The sequence below is a fragment of the Rattus norvegicus genome, chromosome 11, assembly GCF_021556685.1.
Source record: "Rattus norvegicus strain SHRSP/BbbUtx chromosome 11, alternate assembly SHRSP_T2T, whole genome shotgun sequence".
NCBI classification, from domain to species: Eukaryota; Metazoa; Chordata; class Mammalia; order Rodentia; family Muridae; genus Rattus; species Rattus norvegicus.
The window spans coordinates 50,438,680-50,459,576 of NC_141544.1; the positions used below are offsets into that span (position 1 = coordinate 50,438,680).

Genomic DNA, 20,897 nt, shown 5'->3' on the forward strand with positions numbered 1-20,897 from the left:
ATCTTAACAGGACATTGTACACCCTGTAGTTCAGTACTTGGGAAGCTGGGGCAAGAGAATTGTGAGTTCAAAGACAGACTGTGCTATTTGCCACAATCCATCAATCACTCTTCTGCAGGATGATGTCATCACGTAGGTGTAGGCAGGTACAAGATAGAATGAGGCCTGTCATTGGATGAGAAGGAAGGATGGGTGGGAGTGTATGGAGCCATATTGGATTTGGGGCTAGCCGCTTTTTGACTGCATGGTTCAAAGTGGCTAGGTAACTCTGGGCTGTTTGGCCACAGAGACTCACCCCTAAGATGACTGCATTAAGTCTTAAGATTGTTGAATGAAAGCCTCTCCCATGAATTTACGGCACAGGAAGATAACATTCAAGGGATGCCTCAGCTCCCTTAGCAGATACCTGTTACCTCCTGAATCAACACCCAGTGTCTCCACCGCCTGACCTCATCGTCTACTGCCTGACCTCTTTGCCTCCAGCTATCACTACCTGTATCCGCACCTCCCCCTCCTCTGTGTTTCACAAAGGACACTCCCCCTACCTGAAAGCCTTAAAAGCTGTAACATTCACCCCAATAAACGAGACCTTGACAACAGAATCTTGCTTGGTCTCCTTCTTCTCTCGCCCCCCATTTAGGCCCAAGGGTAGCGCCCCTTCGGGACCCTGAATAACTGGGTCCCCGCTGGCGGGGACATGGGAGAAAAGTTTTAGAGAAAGGAGGAGACTAGAGGAGGCAAGAGGAAGCTGCAGAGAGAACATGGAGACTGATGTTGATTCCTCTCTGTACATTTACAGATTATTATGAATTTTTTTTATTAACTTGAGTATTTCTTATATACATTTTGAGTGTTATTCCCTTTCCCGGTTTCCGGGCAAACATCCCCCTCCCTCCTCCCCTTCCTTATGGGTGTTCCCTTCCCAACCCTCCCCCCATTGCCGCCCTCCCCCCAACAGTCTAGTTCACTGGGGGTTCAGTCTTAGCAGGACCCAGGGCTTCCCCTTCCACTGGTGCTCTTACTAGGATATTCATTGCTACCTATGAGGTCAGAGTCCAGGGTCAGTCCATGTATAGTCTTTAGGTAGTGGCTTAGTCCCTGGAAGCTCTGGTTGCTTGGCATTGTTGTACTATTATGAATATTCTTAAGGTATGGATGTGTACAGGGCTTTGTATGTTTAGGTGGGCAATTACATCTTATCAACTGGATCAGAGGTGATTGTGTTGTGTGTTCTTTCACGTGGCGATTTAAGTTTAAGAGAGTGTGCAGCAGCTAGAGACTATGGGCTACCACAGAATTGGGATGTGTGTTTCTGGCAACCTGCCTTGGGAACTAGATGGACAGAGAAATTGTTGCCAGGCTCAGAGAGAAGCCTTTGGCAGTGTGATATGGGATGGAGCAAAGTGGGTGAGAGGCTTTGCTGACTGAGATGAAGATGTCTACCAGATATCTTGGGGCACTGCGGTGCCGGATCTAGTGTGGGATAAAAGACGGCCCTTTTTATAATTTTACAGCAACACTCTCCTGAAACAATGAAAACAAAATACAACAAAAAGACACTAAAATGTATGGAATTCAGCAAAAATAACTTTAAAAGCAATAAACACCCACATCAGGGAAGAGGAAGACTTTTCCCTGGTATTCTCCTCAGGGACCATAACAGGGAGGAAACACTAAGCCTGTGAAAGGAGGAGGGGAGAAATAAGACAGATCTGAGCAGAAATGAGTAAAATGGAGAACACAGAAAACAGAAAAGATCAATGGAGCAAAGACTCGTTTTATGAAAAATATCAGCAAAAAGTAGCACACTAGATTTTAAAAAGAGAGAGACTGAGAATATCCAAATAAAATTATGTATGGAAGAAGAGGGATTTTGGTGCCACAGGAGAGAGGCTGCTATTCAGATGAACAGTCCTCATACCACAACGGGGTGACACAAAAAGAAGTCCATTCATTCTTACAACCTACCAAGACCAAATCGTGAAGAAATAGAAAACCAAACAGACCAGTTACAAATAAAGGTTGAACCAGTAATAAAAACATCCATCATTAAACAAAAGCCCAGAACCAGATGGCTGCATTGCTGACTTCTATCAGACATTGAAAGTTCCTTCTCAAACTCCTCAAAAGAAAACTTCAAGCGGGGGAGTGCTTCCAAACCCATTACAGGAGACCAGCATTACCCCGATACTGAAGGACACTGCCAGGAAATAAAACTATAAACCAAGTTCTCTGATGACCATAGACATAAAAATCATCCACAAAATACCAATAGACCAAATACAGGAACACACTGAAGGGTCACTCACCACAACAACAGTGGGATCTTTCCCAGTTTGCAAGGACGGTTCACCACATAGAGATCAGTAAATAAGAGACCACGCAGACAGAATGAAAGGAAAAGGCCTCACTGGAGTATCGGTAGATAAGGAGACCATGATAAAAAATTAATATCTTTATGACAAAACTCTCGATAGATTAAATGTAGGACTCAGCACACTGAGCCCAAGGAGTTGAGTTTGTTTCTCCCTAAAACTAGGAACAAATTAAGGGCACTCCGTCTCCCCACATCTATTAAATGTACTGCTAGAAGCCTCTGCTGTAGAGTTATGCGAGAGAGAGAGAAGCGAAACATCAAAATAAGGATCTTATGTAGTCTGTTTGCTATGGGCATGATCCAATAGAGTGAGAGCACTGACTCCATTAAAAAAAACTGTTAAAACTGACAAATTCAGAAAAAGCTCCAGGACACAAAGTACACATGCACGCACACACACCAATATTAATATTCTTTTACTCTAACAATAAATTATCCCAAAGAAACTGAGGGAAGTGTCTAATTTATAATTGTTACAAAACAATAAAATGCTTGAGAATAAATCTGACCAAGAAAGTAGATGTCCTGTATGCTGTAAACAACGAAAGAGAAACAGAAGACAGTTGTAAGCAGCATGGCCTGTTTGTGAACTAGAATAATTAATATTCTGAAAACACTCACACTTTCCAAAGTGATCCACAGATTTTTAAATCCCAATGTTGTTCTTCACAGAAATTGCTGGCAAGATGGCTCAGTGGTCATGGGTTCAAACACATTGACCTGGGCTTCGTCCCTGAGCCCATGTAGAAGGTGAGAACTTACATTCACTTGTCTCTGACCTTCACACACATGCTCCACACATAGGTGCACACACACACACACACACACACACACACACACACACACACACACAGTCAGTAAAATGAAAGAAGAACAGAAATTGCATACAGGACCACAAAAGATCCTTCACAGCCAAACAAGTCTAGAAGTGGTATGTAAATTGTAACACAAAACTTTAGCAATCAAAACAAGTTGTTGTCATTAAAACAAACATATCAACCAACGGAAGAAGAGAGAGAGAGCCCAGAAACAAACCCCCACATTCAGTCTTTCAAGTTTTGGAAGAGATGCATTGACCAAAGAGGGTAATAAACGGTGTTACAAACTAGAGATTCTCATACAGACGGACAAGGCCAAGTTATCTCACATCTTACACAACAGCAGGAACTCAAAATGGACCAAAGATTGAGTAGAAAAGCAGGAACTGTAAAACACCCCCACAGTACTGTTGGCCAGGCAATGACTTTTCTGAAATGATCTCAAAGGCGCAGAAGCACAAGCAACAGAGGAGAACACAGCACAAAGAAAGAGACAACCAACAAAACAGGAAGTAGTCCTGGGCCGGTTATCAGATACATAACGAAGGTCCAAAGTACATAAGGAACCCCAGAAGTTAAATGACAAGTGACATTTTAAACCTGATTTTAAAACAGGCAAAGGGGTGGCCAAGATGGCACCCAGATCCCATTCCTGCATTCTTCCTGCAGCTTCCTGGGTATTTCTGAAGATGTTGAAGTCAGTGTGCTAATGAGAAACTGCACTGCTGTGCTCATATGTGTATACAATAGAATATTATCAGCCTTAAAAGGGAAGACACATCCTGTCACATTGGGAAAACTGGAGGACATCCTGCTAAGTAGAAAGAACAGAAAGGCAAATACCACGAAACCTCCCTCACATGTGTCGTCTAAAGAAGTGAAGAAACACAAAAAGCAGGAAGTGGTCAGCAGAGCCTGGGAAGGTGCAAGTGAGCGGGAGGGAGATTGGAACGGCTTTGTGAGAGAATGCATGCGAGTCAGATCTAAGCTTGTTAGAGCAAGAGATTTGCCATGAGACATAGTTGATGTAACACGTTGTGTCATATGTTTGAAAATAGCTACAGGGGCCACCTGCATGTGTTCTTAACTTGTAGAACAACTTCCAGCCAAAAGATTCGCTGTTGAGCTCCAGTTAGCCATTTCACAGTGTTTGCACAGATCAGAATGTCACTCTATATCCACATGTACATACAGATCATACGCTTGAATTTTAAAATTAATGAGTCTATTGAAAAGAGCCATTCAGGCCAGTGAGAGAGATCCACAGAGAAAGGAAACTTGGTGCCAAGCTTGAGGACTTGACCTTGACTTCCCAGAATCGACATGTTGGAAAGAAAATCAACTCTCAAAAGTTGTCTTATGATCATAACACCTCTGCCACTGCAAATGCACATGTGTGCATGAGGTAATACTTCCTTTTAAAAGATAGGAACTGTGATGGGGTGAACATTACTGCCCCTGGAAGAACCTGCTGGGATAAGTCAAGGTTCATAGAGATGTCATGACGCTGGGTGTGCTACTGTGTCCCTGATAGACATGGCCCTAGACATGGCTTCTTGGTGACCACTGTCCTCTGCTGGTACTTCCTGCCCCAGGTCCACCTGCCAGCTCTTTAATTCCTTACTGAAGCAACTGGCTTTGGGAACTGCCTGGGAAAGGTTGCCTTCCTCACAGCAGCTTACCTTTCTTTCAAAGACAAGTGAGAAGGTGCCCTTTACATATCTTGCCAGTCTGGCACTGCTAGCTCCAAGTAACAATTGAAAACAGAAGCACACGACTTTTTTTATAGCCAGAAAATGCAATATTTGTGATCATCCCCAATACTTCCAGACTTTTCCATACACTCAAAGGCATCTGCAAAGTCATAATATGGATTAAACATGTTTAAACAGCATAGTGTGCTAACTTTACATTTCAAGTACAATATTTAATGTGGTCCTCTTGTTAAGCTCCAGGCAAACAAACTTTTAAGGGAACTATTCAACTCTTAACATGAAAAAGTGCTGTATATGCATTTTCTTTCCAGTGCTAGACATTTTTAACACTCTAGAGTATTTTACAATTTTAAAAGATGGTGAGATGGGGTGTGTGTGTGTGTGTGTGTGTGTGTGTGTGTCCTGATGGTGTGTGTGTGTGTGTGTGTGTGTGTGTGTGTGTGTGTGTCCTGATAAACACACCCACAGATGCACACAGAGAGAAAAGAGGCCAAGTATCTACTGTTCTCTGCCTTATTCCTTTAGGACAGTGTCTCATACAGGGCCAGATGCTTTGGCACAACTAGGTGGCCAATGGACTTCTAGGATCCACCTTTCTCTGCAATTCTGGGGCTACAGACATGTCTAGCTGTGCTCAGGTTTTTATGCGGGTTGCTGGAGATTTGAACTCAGGTCCTCATGCTTGCATAGCAAGCACTCTTACCACCTAGTCATGTTCTAAGCCCCCCGGTTAACCATCTTCAAAGTTTAATAATGATACTCATTCCTTGGATGGTCTCCTGAAAGTGTGTGGAACAAATATCTTTAATGGCAATGAGCACAGTTTAAAAGTGGTGCTTCCTGGTTTCCAACTTTGCCAACATTCACATCTATAAATTCAGTTTAGAGAGAGGGGTCCTCAGAAGGGAGGACCAGTAGACAGTGCCATGCCTCACACACCTGGCCTGTGGATCACCGTTGGAAGACAAATGCCTCCTCATTCTTCTTCAGCTGGCTGTGATATGGGTGTGAGTCTGTGCATAAACACTGTGTGTGCCCACAAAGTGCTGTGGTTATAGGGGTTAGGGATCCTTGGCCCTAATGGTTGTTTAAAGAGAAGCCCTATGGGCACCATACACTTGTCAGGTCCCAGAAGACAGACACTTAGAACAGGACAACAGCAGTGTGGCCAATTGGCACACGAGGCAGGGAAAGAAACCACAAATGGTAGTTTAAGTTGGTTATAAATCCGGCTGCAAAATATAAGCAAGAAAATTGAATCTGATGGCTGTGCGAAGACCTCCCAGAAGTGAGGAAGCAGTAGCAGTCTGATTGTTCCAAGAGCTTGGCTCTGTAAACCTCCTAACATTCAGAAAGCAGCGAGATGTTAAATTAGTCATTAGACCTCGGAGTAACAGGGAAAGAACAAAGAAGCAAAAGAGCATTTCTTTCCCCAAACGCAGGAAACATTTATAGCAATCAGTGTGTATTACAATTTGTACCTGCAGGATGTAATTACAGCTGCAGGAATGTGTCAGCAGACACATTAAATAACAGTTTTAACATGTAGATACATATGAGTCACGGTCTATCTGTGTTGCCCTGGTTGGTTTGGAACTTGCTATGTAGACTGATCTTGAATTCACGGAGATCTACCTGCCTTTGCCTCTGCCTCTGCTGGGAATAAATGTGTGAGCCACCACACCAGCTCTTTAAAATATATTTTACATTGTAAACACAGCAGCAAACCATTCCCAAGTCAATTTACTTCAGATTAATTAAAAATTTTAAAACACTTTGTGAGGCTGAAAGGCCAGCTGGCTGAGTTTCCCTCCCTGCCCCTATTTGATAAACCCACCTCCCTTAGTCCTCTGGGGGGCTATGGTTCCACAGCACCTAGTACCAAGAACGCAAGTGACAGTCCCAAGAAACATGTGGGCTTTATCTTGATCATGTGACAGTTTCCCAGGTGTGGGTGACAGGTTCTGAGCAGGTAGGAGACAGCTCCTTTTCCTCTGGATGGGAAAGGATCCAGATGCTTGCTGTCAAAAGCTCACAAACCTTTAGAACAGCCATGGACTGGGCTCTGGCTAGGCTATTCCTTCTTCCTTGTTCTTCATCTACCTGTCAGACAAAGTGGTTTGGGGCTCTGGGTTGACCAGTTTAACAAGCAAACAAGAGCCTGCCTGCTCTGTTGGCATTTTTGTCTAGGCTCTGCCCCACAATTACCTGGCAATAGCCAGGTGTGCCTGACTCTCTCTTTCTCTTGCTCTATTGCTCCTGCTGTCCCCTTGCTCCTGCTCCCCTTCTCCCCCAAAACTCCTCCCCCCACCTTCACATGCTCATACCTCACCTCTACTCCTCTCCCCCCCCCTCTCTCTCTGCCTTTCTATGTCTCTACTACCCTCTCAACTCCCCTCCCCATGCCCTGAAAAAACTCTATTCTATACTCTACACTTGTGTGGCTGGTCCCTCAGGGGGAAGGGATGCCCCAACATGGGCCCTCAGAGGGACCCCCTTCCCACACACCTGACTATATATCCATTGAACATATTCCTTCTCTTCCTTTATCTTTTTATAAAACACAACATGCTCAATATAGCAGATTCATTAGCTCTCCCCAATGTGGACATCAAAGGGTCTCCCTGGCCTCCTCCTGTGAGACTAGCAACAGAGAATGACAAAAGTAGCCTGCAGGGAGACAACAGCCCTGGAGCTGCCTCACTGGAGGCTTAACACCCACTGCAGAATGGGAAGCACCTACTAAGACTATGAACGCCTTCCATATCGAGACTCAAAATGGCGACTTGGGGTGAAGATTCTATGCTTTCTTGCTTTCAAATTCATTAATCACTAAAAGTACATTTTTACTGTTTTATAAACAATGTTTATATGTCTGTGACAGAGCATTTTTGGCATTAAGCTTTAACAATTTCACATATGTTACAATGCACTTTGATTGTTCTCTCCCTACATTTTAGAGTACAGTTTGACATTAAAAATTCCCCTGGTGGTAGATGGGTCACCATGTACAGGGGACAATACCCATGCTTGAGGTGAGAAACTGGAGCAAGACCTCATGCATGGTTGGGGATCACTCTCTAGCCTGGTCTCAGGCCCCCTGGCACGCTGATGTTATCTCATGTTGGTGCCGCTTCATATGGCTATATACAGATGAACTTTCTGGAAGGCAGGCCTTTGATTTTCTTCAGAGTCCCTACAACCATGAGGCAGCAGTGACCAGAGAGACATAGAGGTGGGCATTTGTTTTCTTGAGGGGCCTGAGAATGAGCGGGAGACCAGAATGTTTTTGGTTTTGATTTTTTGTTTTGTTCTTTTCATTAGTAGTGTGCATTCGGCAAACCTTCCACTCATTTCCTAGGAGCACAGAATGACTCTGTGTGGATGGAGAGAGGTGCTTGCTCCTAAGTCCAGGATGCACAGCTCCCTCCTACCTGGTCATGTCCCACTGAGGACCTCACCTAGCCTCAGTACTTCCTTTTTTTTTTCCGGAGCTGGGGACCGAACCCAGGGCCTTGCGCTTGCTAGGCAAGCGCTCTACCACTGAGCTAAATCCCCAACCACCTCAGTACTTCCTATGAATCCTCTTCTTCCCCAAGACAGCTGATAGCTGATATCCAAAGGGACAAGCAGAGGCTAAGGTCCCTGGCCCACACAAACCCTGCTCATACCAAGACCAAGCAGCTGTTACCAGATCCACAGGCAGGAAGCTGGCATAGGTGAAGGCTGCAGCCTGCCTCTCAAAAGAAATACTGTCTCCAGGACTCCAAACAAGTCCATGAAAAAATTCCTCTTCAACCGCACGTCATTCTAAGGCTAGGTTAGTTAATCACAATAAATACAGGTTCTTGGACTCAGCCCTAGACCCATACACAGGCTTTCTAATTTCCTGGTGTTGGATCCAAGAATCTGTCTTTCAAGAAAATTCCCTGATTTGGGTGCTCTGGTTTTCTTCACCCTGGAAATGAGGGTGATAATCCTGAGGGTTAGGAGGCATACTGGAAAGTTACTGGAAAGCTGGGTGATGAAGTGTTCTGTTACAGTGCCTCTGTGTCTTTGCATGCAGTGGAAGTCATGGAACAATGTTCTATGGGGCTCAGACCTCTGTACACTGAGTGGTTCGGAGGAACAAGGAGGGTGGGGTTGGGTGGCCATGCATAGGTAGTGTCACGGTGGCCTTTGTTAAACGTTTGTCTAAGGTTTGTCAGGGGAGCATAAGGAGAGAGAGATGGGGCAAAGAGGCTTGGCAGCAGCAGCCAAGAGTTCTAAACAAGACAGCACAGAGAGGCCACTCTGATGAGGCAACAAAGGAAAGTGGCCTAGGAAGTTGGACTCTCTAGTGCCTCTGAGGTCCTCCAGGATCCAGCATCAGTGGTGGTGCCCAGACAAAGGGGACAGAATATGCAGAAAGATCACTCACTCCTTGCAGGCCAACATCTGATGCCCTACTTGTAAGGCCTAGATATAGACACTTCCAAGACTCTGAATACCTACTTTATGCATGTCTGGAATTGGCAATGGAGTGAGAAGTTTGTGGTTTCTTATTTTCAAATTCACACAGCACTAAAAGTTGTTAGCATTCCTTCTAGGCTCTGCCCAACAGTTACCTGGCAACAGTCAGGTAGGCCTGGCTTGGTATAAAAGGGGCTGTTGGGGGGCTGGGGATTTAGCTCAGTGGTAGAGCACTTACCTAGGAAGCACAAGGCCCTGGGTTCGGTCCCCAGCTCCGGAAAAAAAAAGGGGGGGGGCTGTTGGCTCTTCCTCTCTCTCTCTCTCTCTCTCTCTCTCTCTCTCTCTCTCTCTCTCTTTCCCTGTCTACTCCCTTCTCAACTCCCCTTCCCATGCCCTACATAACATCTATTCTATATTATACCCATCATATGGCTGGTACCTCAGGAGAAAGGGATGCTTCACCATGGGCCCACTGAGACACCCCTCCCACCTCACCATACCTGGTTCTGCTAAATATATCCTGTCTCTTTTTTATAAAACACAGCAAAAGTACCTTTTTAATAATCTATCTCAAAATGACGTGTTTTCACAGGAGTTCCTTAGCATTAAAACCCACTATCTTAGTCACTCTTCTGCTGCGAAGAGAAACCAGGAATAAGGCAACTCATATAAAAGAAAGCATTGAGTTGGGGTTGTGCTTACAGTTGCAGAGGTTTAGTACCATTATAACCATGGCAGGGAGCATGGTAGCTTGCAGGCAGGTGCTGGAACAGTAGGTGAGAGCCATACCCTGATTCACAGAGGGGAAAAGAGGAGAGGGGAGGGGAGGGGAGGAGAGGAGAGGAGAGGGAAAGGGAAGGGAGAGGAGGGGAAGGAAGGAGAGGGGAAGGGAGGGGAGAGGAGGGGAAGGAAGGAGAGGGGAAGGGAGGGGAGGGGAAAGAAAGGGGAGGGGAGGAGAAGGAAAGGGAGGGGAGGGGAGCAGGAGGGAGGGGAACAGAGAAGAGGGGAAGGGAGGGGAACAGAGTAGAGTTGAGAGGAAGGGAGGGGAGGGGAGAAAAGGAGAAGAGAGGGGAGCAGAGGGTAGGGGAGGGAAGACTGAACCTGGCACTAGCTTTTGAAACCCCCAGTGGCACACTTCCTTCAACAAGGCCATACCTTCTAATCCTTCTGCTTTAAAACAATTCCACTCCCTGATGACTAAGCGTTCAAACATAGGAGTCTATAGGGCCATTCATATTGAAACCACCACACCTCAAAGGAGTCAGAGTTACAGGCTTGATTTGTCAGTTTTTATGGCTGCTCAGCCTGCATGGTTTGGGGCTCCTGGAAAGCAGTGTAGCTGCCTCCTTCAGACAGACAGACGCCTGCTGACCTACTATCACACAGAACTCTCACAAAAATCACAATCCACTTTAGGAGAAAAAAGAATGGAATTAGGACTTTCTTGGGATCACGAGATACAAAAAGAAACAACCCATAAGACTATCTCCTCCTCTCCCCTCCCCTTCCCTCCCCTCCCCTCCCCCCTCCCCTTTCCTCTACTCCCCTCCCCTCTCAAGATAAGAGCCTGGCACCTCTAACTTCATTCTTTATCAAACTCCTTCACTTTGGGTTACCTGCTCACGTCTGCATACAGTCCCTCAAGGAGAGTTTAACATTTACACTGTCCCTTAAGTGTTCCCCATCCTAGGCTAAAGGCACAGAGAATGGCCACTGTCACTAAAGAAAGAAACTGAAGAAAATATTAAAAGATTGAAAAACATCCCATGCTCCTGGGCTAGAATAATTAATTGGGTGGAAACAACCATTTTGCCAAAAGCAACCTACAGATTCAGGATATTCTCACTCAAAACGCCATAGCTACTTTGCCTCTTTGTGGAAAAAAAAATTAAAAATTTGAATGGTAACACTCACACACACATACACACTACATATACACATCACATATAAACACACATACACCACACACTCATATACACACAACACACTAAACACAACATATACACTCACATACCACACACACCATACACACTCAACACACCACATACATATACTACATACTCATATACATACCTCATACTACACACACTTATATACCACACACATATACATACACATACACACTCATACACATGCGACACACTACATACACATACTACACACACTCATATAACACACACACACACACCAGACTCATATAACCCACAGTCACATACCACACGCACACACTCACATACCACACACATATACATACATATATACACTCATACACATGTGACGCACTACATACACATACTACACACACATACCACACACATACTCACATACTACACACATACTCATACACCACACATATTCACACAACACATACACTTATATACCACATACTCATACACCACACATACTCACTCAGATAACACACTTAGACACCACACACATATAAATACATATACACACCACATACTCATACACACTACACATACCACACTTACACAACAACAACAACAACAACACACACAAACATATATATATATATATATATATATATATATATGTGAACAAAAAGAATATGGCAAGAGATATCAACATACCTGATTTCAAGTTATACCACGAAACTATGGTCTTAAAACAGCATGGTACTAGCACAAGTCAATGGATTAGAACTGAAGGACTAGGTAGAAGTCTACACTTATGCAGTCACCTGATTTTTTAACAAAAAATGCCAAAAAATACACATTAGAGAAAAGATAGCATCTTCAACAAATGGGATGCTGGGTAACTTGTATTTAACATGAAGAAAATGAAACTCACCTTTCTCCCTGCACGAAACTCAAGTCCAAATAATCAGGAACCTCAACATAAGACCTGATCGTATTAAACCGCCATGCCGAATACAGTGTTTAGTGCCTCATATTGTCTCCTGGGCTGTGCAAGAGCTAGGCTAGGCTTCTAGTTATAGTAGCCTCCAGTCAGAAGAACACGCTACACGATTCACCCTCAATTTCCAGCCGGCCAAAGGCTTGTAGCCATCTGTCTGTCATCATCCATTTGTTCCCTGCCTCTGCCCCGTAGCACTCTCATCCTCCTACCTGGTGACCTCTGCATTATAACCAGTTCTTGGTGCAAACTGCAGGGTGCTTACTGCTTCCCAATGCCAAATTATCAACACACCCTCTTTATCTAAGGTAGGCCTGTGGAGAAATATTCCTGGCCAACCTTTTACACTACAAATAGTTACCTTGTATCTCACAGATGCCTGGCAAGATACCCTGGGATGCTGGCCTTAAGTGCAAAACTTTAAATGGCAACTCAAAAGCTCAGTACCCACATTAGTAACCATTTAAAACAATTCTTTCAAATTAGATTAAATGCAAAACAAACTGTAGGGAATAAATATTTTTAAATTTTGAAAAAAGGAACTAATGACTACTGGGCAGCACCCCTAGATTGAGCAGGAGCCCCACTTTGTCCCTAGTTTTCAGATTACCTCCTGATGGGCTAAGCCTTAGCCTCTAAGCTAAGGCTGGGTGAGCCTCAAAGAAATCGTAGCAAGGAAGACCTGTGAGCCTCAAAGAAATCGTGCAAGGAAGGCCAACATTTAAAAATATCTCTGGTGCCCTTGTGATGGATATACACGCTCTCTGTCTACAGATGTCAGTAGGCTTCTCCATATTCTGTTTTGCATGGCTGCTTTTATGGTCCCTGAAACACTCATCTGTCCAGTTCTGGCCTGAAGCATCTCTCAGCTATCTTGACTGTCTAACTCATGGTCACACACTCTCAAACTGGGTTTGAGTGGTTACTGGTCAAAAAACAGTAAATTCATCTCCTGTCAAGTACAAGAGGCCTTCACCAGGGCCTTTCAGAGATGGTGTTTTCTTGCAGCTGAGTAAAGAACTCATGGTTTTATGGCCTTCTCTTCAGGGGTTTGTCTCTGTAGTATTCGGTACTGGTTTCACTAGGTGAGGTCATTCCTGTTGGTCACTTCTGTAGATGGGCCTTCTTAGTCGCTTCTAAATCATTTGTCTGAGTGATGGTTAAAAACTTACAGAGAGCATGTACATTCCAGGGCCTCAACTCCATCCTTGATGCTCTGGCAACATCAGGAAGTCTCTCCCACCTGAACAAGAAGAAGATGAAGGGGCCCAAGGAGGGGCTCCAAGGGGCTTCAATGCCTGCATGTAGGGTGAGGCCATTCCTTGAAATCTGTCCCACCAGCCATGTTGGGAACACTAGCACAGCACACCTGGCAGCATAAGTCTTGTTTTCCTCTTCACCCAGCTTTGTCTGTGCTAACGCCAGAATGATTTATCTCCCGTGTGGTCAGTTCTCTCTTCCCAGGGGAGGCTCCACACTTGAAACAAGCCATCTTGACTACAGCCATACCATTTGGGTTTCTAGTGTTTCCAGTACACCCTCCAGGGTGGCAGAAGCTACAACCACTGTGCTAAGGAGCCCTTGCTCACTAGGCCACAGCTTCAGGATGGGCTTGAAAGCACACGTAAAAGCAGACAGAAATAAAGGAGGCAACAAGCTTCTGACGTTCCTCCATGTCCTCTGCTGACAGGCAACACCAGTCTTAACCACACCATGAACATGGTAGGTAGGTGAGACACAGGCAAACATCATACAAAAAGTATAGAAAACCAAAACACCCCCATCAGAGTCAAGATCAATGAAGGTCCTTTTACTATTTTATGATTTTAAAAAAATGTAATTAATCTTCCCTCCAAGTACTACCAAGGTCTGACTCTGCTTAGCTTCTGGAATCAGGCAAGACCAGGTGTATACAGAGCAGTACAGCCCTAGATAAAAATGAATTAATTGAAAAGAAAAGGTACCTACAATTATTTTTAACCATCACTGTGTTTTGTGCAAATTAATCTCTAGACTTTATTTCTATGTTTAAAATGCACTAGTTTGGGCTGGAGAGATGGCTTAGTGTTTAAGGGCATTGTCTGCTCTCCCAGAGGTCCTAAATTCAATTCCCAGCAACCTCATGGTGTCTCACAACCATAGGACCTGATGTATCCCTCTTCTGGTGTGTCTGAAGACAGCTACAGTGAGTACTCTCTCTATATAGATGGATAGATAGATAGATATAGATATTGATATATAGAGATAGATATACAGATATATATATATATATATAATATCACACATACACACACACACACACACACACACACACACACACACACACAGAGGTTTCTGGATGTATCAGCACATGCCTGTCATTCTGTTCCTCTAGACAGGGGTGGGAAGATCTCCAGTTCAAGATCTTCTCAAGCTGGGGCACCTTAGAGAGGGCCTATCTCAAAACAAAAACAAACAGCATCTATAGCATCTATGTCCAGAAATTTTTTAAAGGGGACACTTTACTGCCCTGTATCCCACTGGGTATTCAGTACCATTTTGGGCAGAGTTCATGCCCCTTGCAGTTTCTTTGTTCTTGAAGGCTGTGGTTTACTTCTGCTTTCTTTCCCAGCCAACTTTCACAGTCAGAAGTGAAGGAAGAACCTTCATGTGCTCTGTGAGGACAGCTTTAATTAACACCTGTTGAATTCATGAATGGATTTTGACAGCACCCATTTCCTTCCAGATAACAAACTCCCTCCTGGTATGATCACAATGAAGTAAAACAGACATTGAGAAATAGATAATACCATGACTCGGCGAGATATCAACAGGAAACTAAGAAGCAAGCTTCCACCACATCTTGCCTCATTCTTGTCTCCACATGGTGGGCTGTGCATGTCTGTCCTTATGCTCAGAGGCTACTCTGCTGTCCCCTGACCATTTTTTCCCAACTATAATTTTCTCTTTGGCTCTTTCTAGGGCTCTCCCTGGATGACCTTCTTCCAGCCCCTTCACCCTAAGCTGTGTCCCTGCAGTCCTGTCTTCCAGTAGAACACACGTGGTATGGAAAGCTGAGGTTAGTGCCTGGAGTCATCTGCCTTGACCACTCTTCTGTTTTGTTGGTTGTGGCAGACACACTCAATCAAACTCCGAAGCTAGAGATGTGACTAGTCTCCATAGCCTGTTTACTCTTGAGATCCCCTTACTCTGCCTCCCAAAGCCTGAACTACAAGCACACACCACACCCAACCAGCATTTACTTGACTGTTTTGGATCCAAATGAGCCATCTCTCTACACCTCCTGCCCCACCCTGTTCAGTTACTTCTGCCTCCCAGGGTAAGACTCCAGAAAAATAGTCCTTTAGCCAGAAACAAAAACAAACAAACAAACAAACAAACAAACCCTCTATAATTAGGACCCCAAACCTTCATACTTTCCATGGAAGAAAGCTGAGACAAGTCTGAAAAGGATAGTTCAGTGAGGCTATAGGTAGTCATGGCTATGCAGCCAGACTGGTCATGGCAGACCAGTGGCATATGCCTCAGAATGCTGTTGAGCTGACATCTACAGAGTCCCTCTTCTTCTCCCCTTCCCTGTCCCTGCATCCAGCTTGTTCCAGCTCCTAGAGCCTAGCTGCAGTACTCACCTTTGAGAACAGGTCTCTCCCCAATGCTTCGGATGTTGTAGAGAGTGTTGGACAGGGGCACGTCAGGAATGAGCTCCGCGAGCAGGTACCCAGAATACCAGGCGCACAGGGAGGAGAAAATAAACAGTAGTGCCTTGAAGATACCTAGAGAAAGATGACAGGAGTTCCTAGAAATGTCAAACTTCACGATGGACACTCGGGGATCCCGTCTACAGCCTATTGCTGTGCCCATTTCTGGGGCCCAGGCTCCTGGGAAGGTAGGTTTTGGTGGGAAGAAGCAGGCATGTGAGGGCCCCATGGGCACTGCAGTGGAAGGCAGACAATGCAAACAAACAACAAGGAGTGTTTTCTAGAGCAGGCAGCTATAGTGGTGTTGCCCTGCACCTCAGAGCTTCCTCACAGGTTCAGAGTGTGGGTCTGAGGAACTGCCACCACTCAGAGCCTTTGCAAGGCAAGCTCAGCCCTGAGATTGCTCCTGGGGTCGGAACAGAATCTCCAGAGGGTAATCTTAGTCTGCTTTGTTGTTTGTTTTCAAGCGTGACATTTCCCTGTTAAAAATGGCATCAAGGGACCCTGAGCAGGTGCAATGGATGGCAGCTGAGACTCATGGTGGAAGTCCCCTAAGTGGGGTGTGCAGAGTCACCCAGGGATCCTGATGGTTTGTGGTTCCCATAGACCTTTGCATGGTGGCTTGCTATCAAAAATCACCTAGCCACAAAGAGCCACAGATACATGCTTGTAGTCCTTAAGGAAGACATTCTCTCCTCTTCAGTGCCACAAGCCTGCGTCAGCCGTAAGAGAAGAAAGGAAGTGGGGGGAAGGAAGCAGGAACAGTGAGGAAAGATAGAGCTAGGCAGGGAAGGGGCTGTGCAAGTTGGAGGAGTCACAGGAGAACACAATCTACAGCTTGGCAGTCACAACTACAGAACCTCAGACTTGTCAGAGTGTTTTCTCCTTGCCCAAAGCCCCAAAGAGAAGTTCTCTCACTGTGTGCTCCATGGGTCAGAACAGTAGTAAGGACAACTGTGAGGCCCATGAAGATGAAGCACGTGATGTGAGTGAGAAATGTCTCATGGTGTGTTACGTGTATTAACGATAGGTCCCCAGGTAGTGCTGCTGTTTGGGAAGGTTTTACAAACTTCAGAAAAAGAGTTTTGCTAGAGGAAGCAAGTTACCAGGGGGGTGGGCTTTGAAATTTTATAGCCCACCCTACTTCCTGCCTGCCCCCTGCTTCCAGACTACCAGTCAAGAGGTCCCTACTACCAAGCCTTTCCACATGGTAGATTCCGTCTGGAGTAGCTTGTTCTAGAAAATTCTTTGGGGCAGATTTTGTACTAGGACAGCTGCAGAATATGAATGACGCCAGGGATAGACCTTTGCATGCTGGTCTGGATGCTCTCATCCTAGTCCTTGTATAAAAAAGAAAACTGGCAATTGACCCGAAACTCAGAGGGTTCTTCAGACTCCCACACGTGAGAGACCCTGAGCAGGAGCTGCTGTGCTACTTTTGGGATGGCTAAAGAAGATTATCAGAATCGGTGAGGGGCTCTGACCAGGAAGAAAACGGAGAATGTGCAGAAAGCCAGACACCGTCCCAGGGAAGACTGTACTTCATGACAGGCCTGCCTGTGGGCAAACAATAAGCTGCAGCTCGAACTCTCATCGGGGTTCTATTCTTGGGTAGGAGGTACAGTCACTGGCCTAGCTTTTTGCATTGACATGAGGCTGACTAGAAGAGGGCAGAATTAATGCCAAGAGCATTTGTAGTATAGGCAGATAGAACCAGGAGTATCTGGGACCAGCTTACCACTAAAGGAGTGGGGACAGGGGCAGATACAAAAACTCCCCATTGGTGGCTTGTACTCATACCTTGGGCTGACATAACAAAGTACTGCAGACCAAGACTGTCCATTGAGACACGTTTTTATGACAGTAGATGCTGGGTACCAAAATCAAGGTGTCACATGGCCGCGGCTGGGGATTTAGCTCAGTGGTAGAGCGCTTACCTAGGAAGCGCAAGGCCCTGGGTTCGGTCCCCAGCTCCGAAAAAAAGAACCAAAAAAAAAAAAAAAGGTGTCACATGGCCAGTACCCCAATGCATATTGGCTTGTAGATAGTATCCTCTTCCTGTGTCTGAAGTGGTCATCCCTCTGAATGGGTCTGTATCCTGATCACTTTGTCTTGAAAGGACAAAGTCCTGTCAGCTTAGGTTATAACCTATGAACTCATTTGAACTTGTCTGAACACTTAAAATGCAGTCCCATTCTGAGGTCCCGATGGACAGAACTTTAGCACAGGAATTTGGGGACAATTCAGCTCCTATCATAGGTCCAGAGGCTACAACACAGCCACTCTACATCCCTGGGCAGACAGGACATGGGCAGTCTGTCAAAACTGACTCCCAGCACTAAAATCAGCAAAGATTTGGCACCAGAAGGTACTTCTGGAAGATAGGAGCCTGGAGACTCTGAGAAAATGGCTCTCAACACCTTGGGTTGGTAACTGCCCTGGTGGGAAGATACCCAGCAGCTTCAGAGGCAAGAGAGGAAGAACAGAGTCCAGGATCTTGTCTGTGGTTCTGTAACCAGGGCCCAATCTTTCCTCATATAATGGGTAGGCATCTTTGATCCATTTACTACACAGGGAAGCCAAGGGTAAAGGCCAGCACTTGGCCCAGGAGGCTATTAGGTGACTTCAAAGTACTTGGTCCTCAGATTTATGTGTTCTGTGCAAGTGTGTGCATCTGCATGTATGTCCATATGTGTGTGCACATGTGTGTTCTAGACTTTTTCTCACTGTCAAATGCCTAGGGCCTCTAAAGCCTGGACATATAACTGAGGAGTCAACAAGAAATCAATCCTAAGACTACCTAATGCTATACACATAATCTTATGGTTCACAGAATCCTTAAAGGAACAAATATGTTAAAATGAGGTAATCTAGAAGGACCCTGACCCAACTATGTCTTTTCAAGAAGAGGTGATACGATATAGACACACTTGTGGGAAGACCACTGGTCTTGATAATGGCTTTCCTCCAATCTGAGAGAAGACAAGGAAGCTGTCCCTATGCTTGCCAACATTCATCCAAGTCCCTGGCAATATCCACGCCTTTTAGACTTGGCAAGCCAGGGAGGCTGAGGCTAAAGAGCCATCTCTCAGGGCTCAGCTGGGTTTGGTGTCCACTGTCTCCTTGCCTGTCCATTGAGGATTTTTGGGAAGGAAGTGCCACCATTAACCACCTTGCCAACACCCCAGCTGAGGGAGAAGATACGCACATGGTATCGTGGTAGCTTCCTAGGCCCAGTGAGAACAAATCTAAAGCCAGATAGATATCTGAGTCAATGACAAAATCTACTCCAAGAGCACTGCCAAACCCTTAGCTCGTCAAAGTAATGCAGCCCCTCCTTTCACAGCCACGCCTGCTGGAGAAGTACAACTGGTGAAACTATCTGAAATCTTGGATAAATGGGCCACATAGCTTTTGTGAAACTCACAAGGGCTGTGTAGAAAATGGCTGCCTGTGAGAAAAAGCTGGTAACTTCCAGCTCTCTCTATGTGTAGTCAGGAAAATGATATTCTAATTGTACTGTATGGAAATAGTGGAACCATTCTTCCAAAGGCACTAGAGTGAAAGCCAGTGCCCCGTGTGAGGGACATGCTTCGTTTACATTCGTCAGGGCCAGGGATTGCACCCCCCAGATTTTGGTTGAATCCTAAGTCTCACAAAGATCACAGAGCTCAGTCACACAAATAGGATTGTCCGACAACAGTACAACATGATGCTAACCTTGTTCATATAAGTGCACACGCACACATGCATCTCCACTCACTTATCCTACAGGATACCCATATCAGTGCTGATGCTGATACACAGGTAGGAAAGAGGCCTGAGAGGGAAGTCAAGGGCACTTCCCTTTCTAGGCCTGCCATGTTTGCACAGCACCTGCTGTGTTTGCCACGCTGCCACTGTGGTGGTGCTTGCCCTCAGAGAGTTGGCTTCTTCACAGTGTAAATGAGACAGGGAATGACAGAACTCTGTCCACAGAAGGCAGGCCCTGGGAGACTCAAAAACTGAGGAAAACAGTGAGCTATCTCCCCATTTACTGTCTTCCCAAGTCTCTTACCAACGCCAAGTACCCTGAAAAAAATAAAAACACAAGACAGGGTGCCTGGGTTCTGTCAAGACCATCAGTAATTGGAGTTCCCACTTCTCACTTCCCCAAGTAAACCCCAAATGGGGCTGTCTTACTGTCCTTTCCACTTTCTGTAGATTCCTAAGCTGATCATCTAACCCCAACTAGCAGCCAACCCCTACCCAGCTGTCCTAGCTCTAGGCCCTCCCACTCAGGTAGGCTGGTCCCCAGGGACTAAGCCACCTTGGTCACACCTGCTCACCCTCACCTGATGCCTACTTTGTAGGTAGAAGAGGACACACAACCCCACCCCCATTGAGTAATAAGAAGAGATGGAGGGAGGGGTAGCCCTCTTAGAAATCTCAGCTCTCACACCTCAAAACACCCAACCCCCAGATTTTGATTGAATCCTAAGTCTCACAAGAGGTAGCCCTGGCCAGAGCCTTTGCCCTTCTGTCTCACCTTGGCAGTTAGGGAGGAGAAAGGATGCTGCCACCTCCACCCATGCAGAAGCAAGTCTAGCTGCACTGGCACTCACCTGCAGTAACTGGACGCATCTTCCAGAAACTGCTTTCTTCCTACCCAGCTCCCGGCTGTAATTCTCAGGGACCTGTATTAGCTGGCCAACCTGCCTGAGCTGCACATAGAATGGGACCGCCCTTTGGGGCAGGCAGACAAGGGCGGACCAATTCCCAGCAAATGGGAGAACCCATAAACCAGGAAGGTTCAAGGAGCAGCTGGCAGGCTGGCAGGCTAACAGGTATGGGTGGGGCTCCACAGCTGGTAGCACCCTGGAGTTCCAGGGTCACCTGAGAAGCAGGAGGCACTTTTTATCCTGTTCACCTGGAGCTACAGATGGCCAGAGGCCAGAGCTGATGTAGTTAGAGACATCAC

At 45.6% G+C, this 20,897-nt stretch overlaps 1 protein-coding gene across 1 annotated transcript in view; it reads right to left on the minus strand.

Annotated features, from left to right (window-relative positions):
• The window catches only part of Fam3b (FAM3 metabolism regulating signaling molecule B), a 32,443-nt gene extending 11,787 nt beyond the window's left edge, over positions 1-20,656 (minus strand). Inside the window, 2 exon segments of the mRNA NM_001107102.2 lie at positions 15,869-16,012; positions 20,542-20,656. Of these exon segments, the coding sequence (NP_001100572.2) occupies positions 15,869-16,012; positions 20,542-20,560 (163 nt within the window). The 5' untranslated portion in view covers positions 20,561-20,656.
• Between the last annotated feature and the right edge of the window lie 241 nt (positions 20,657-20,897).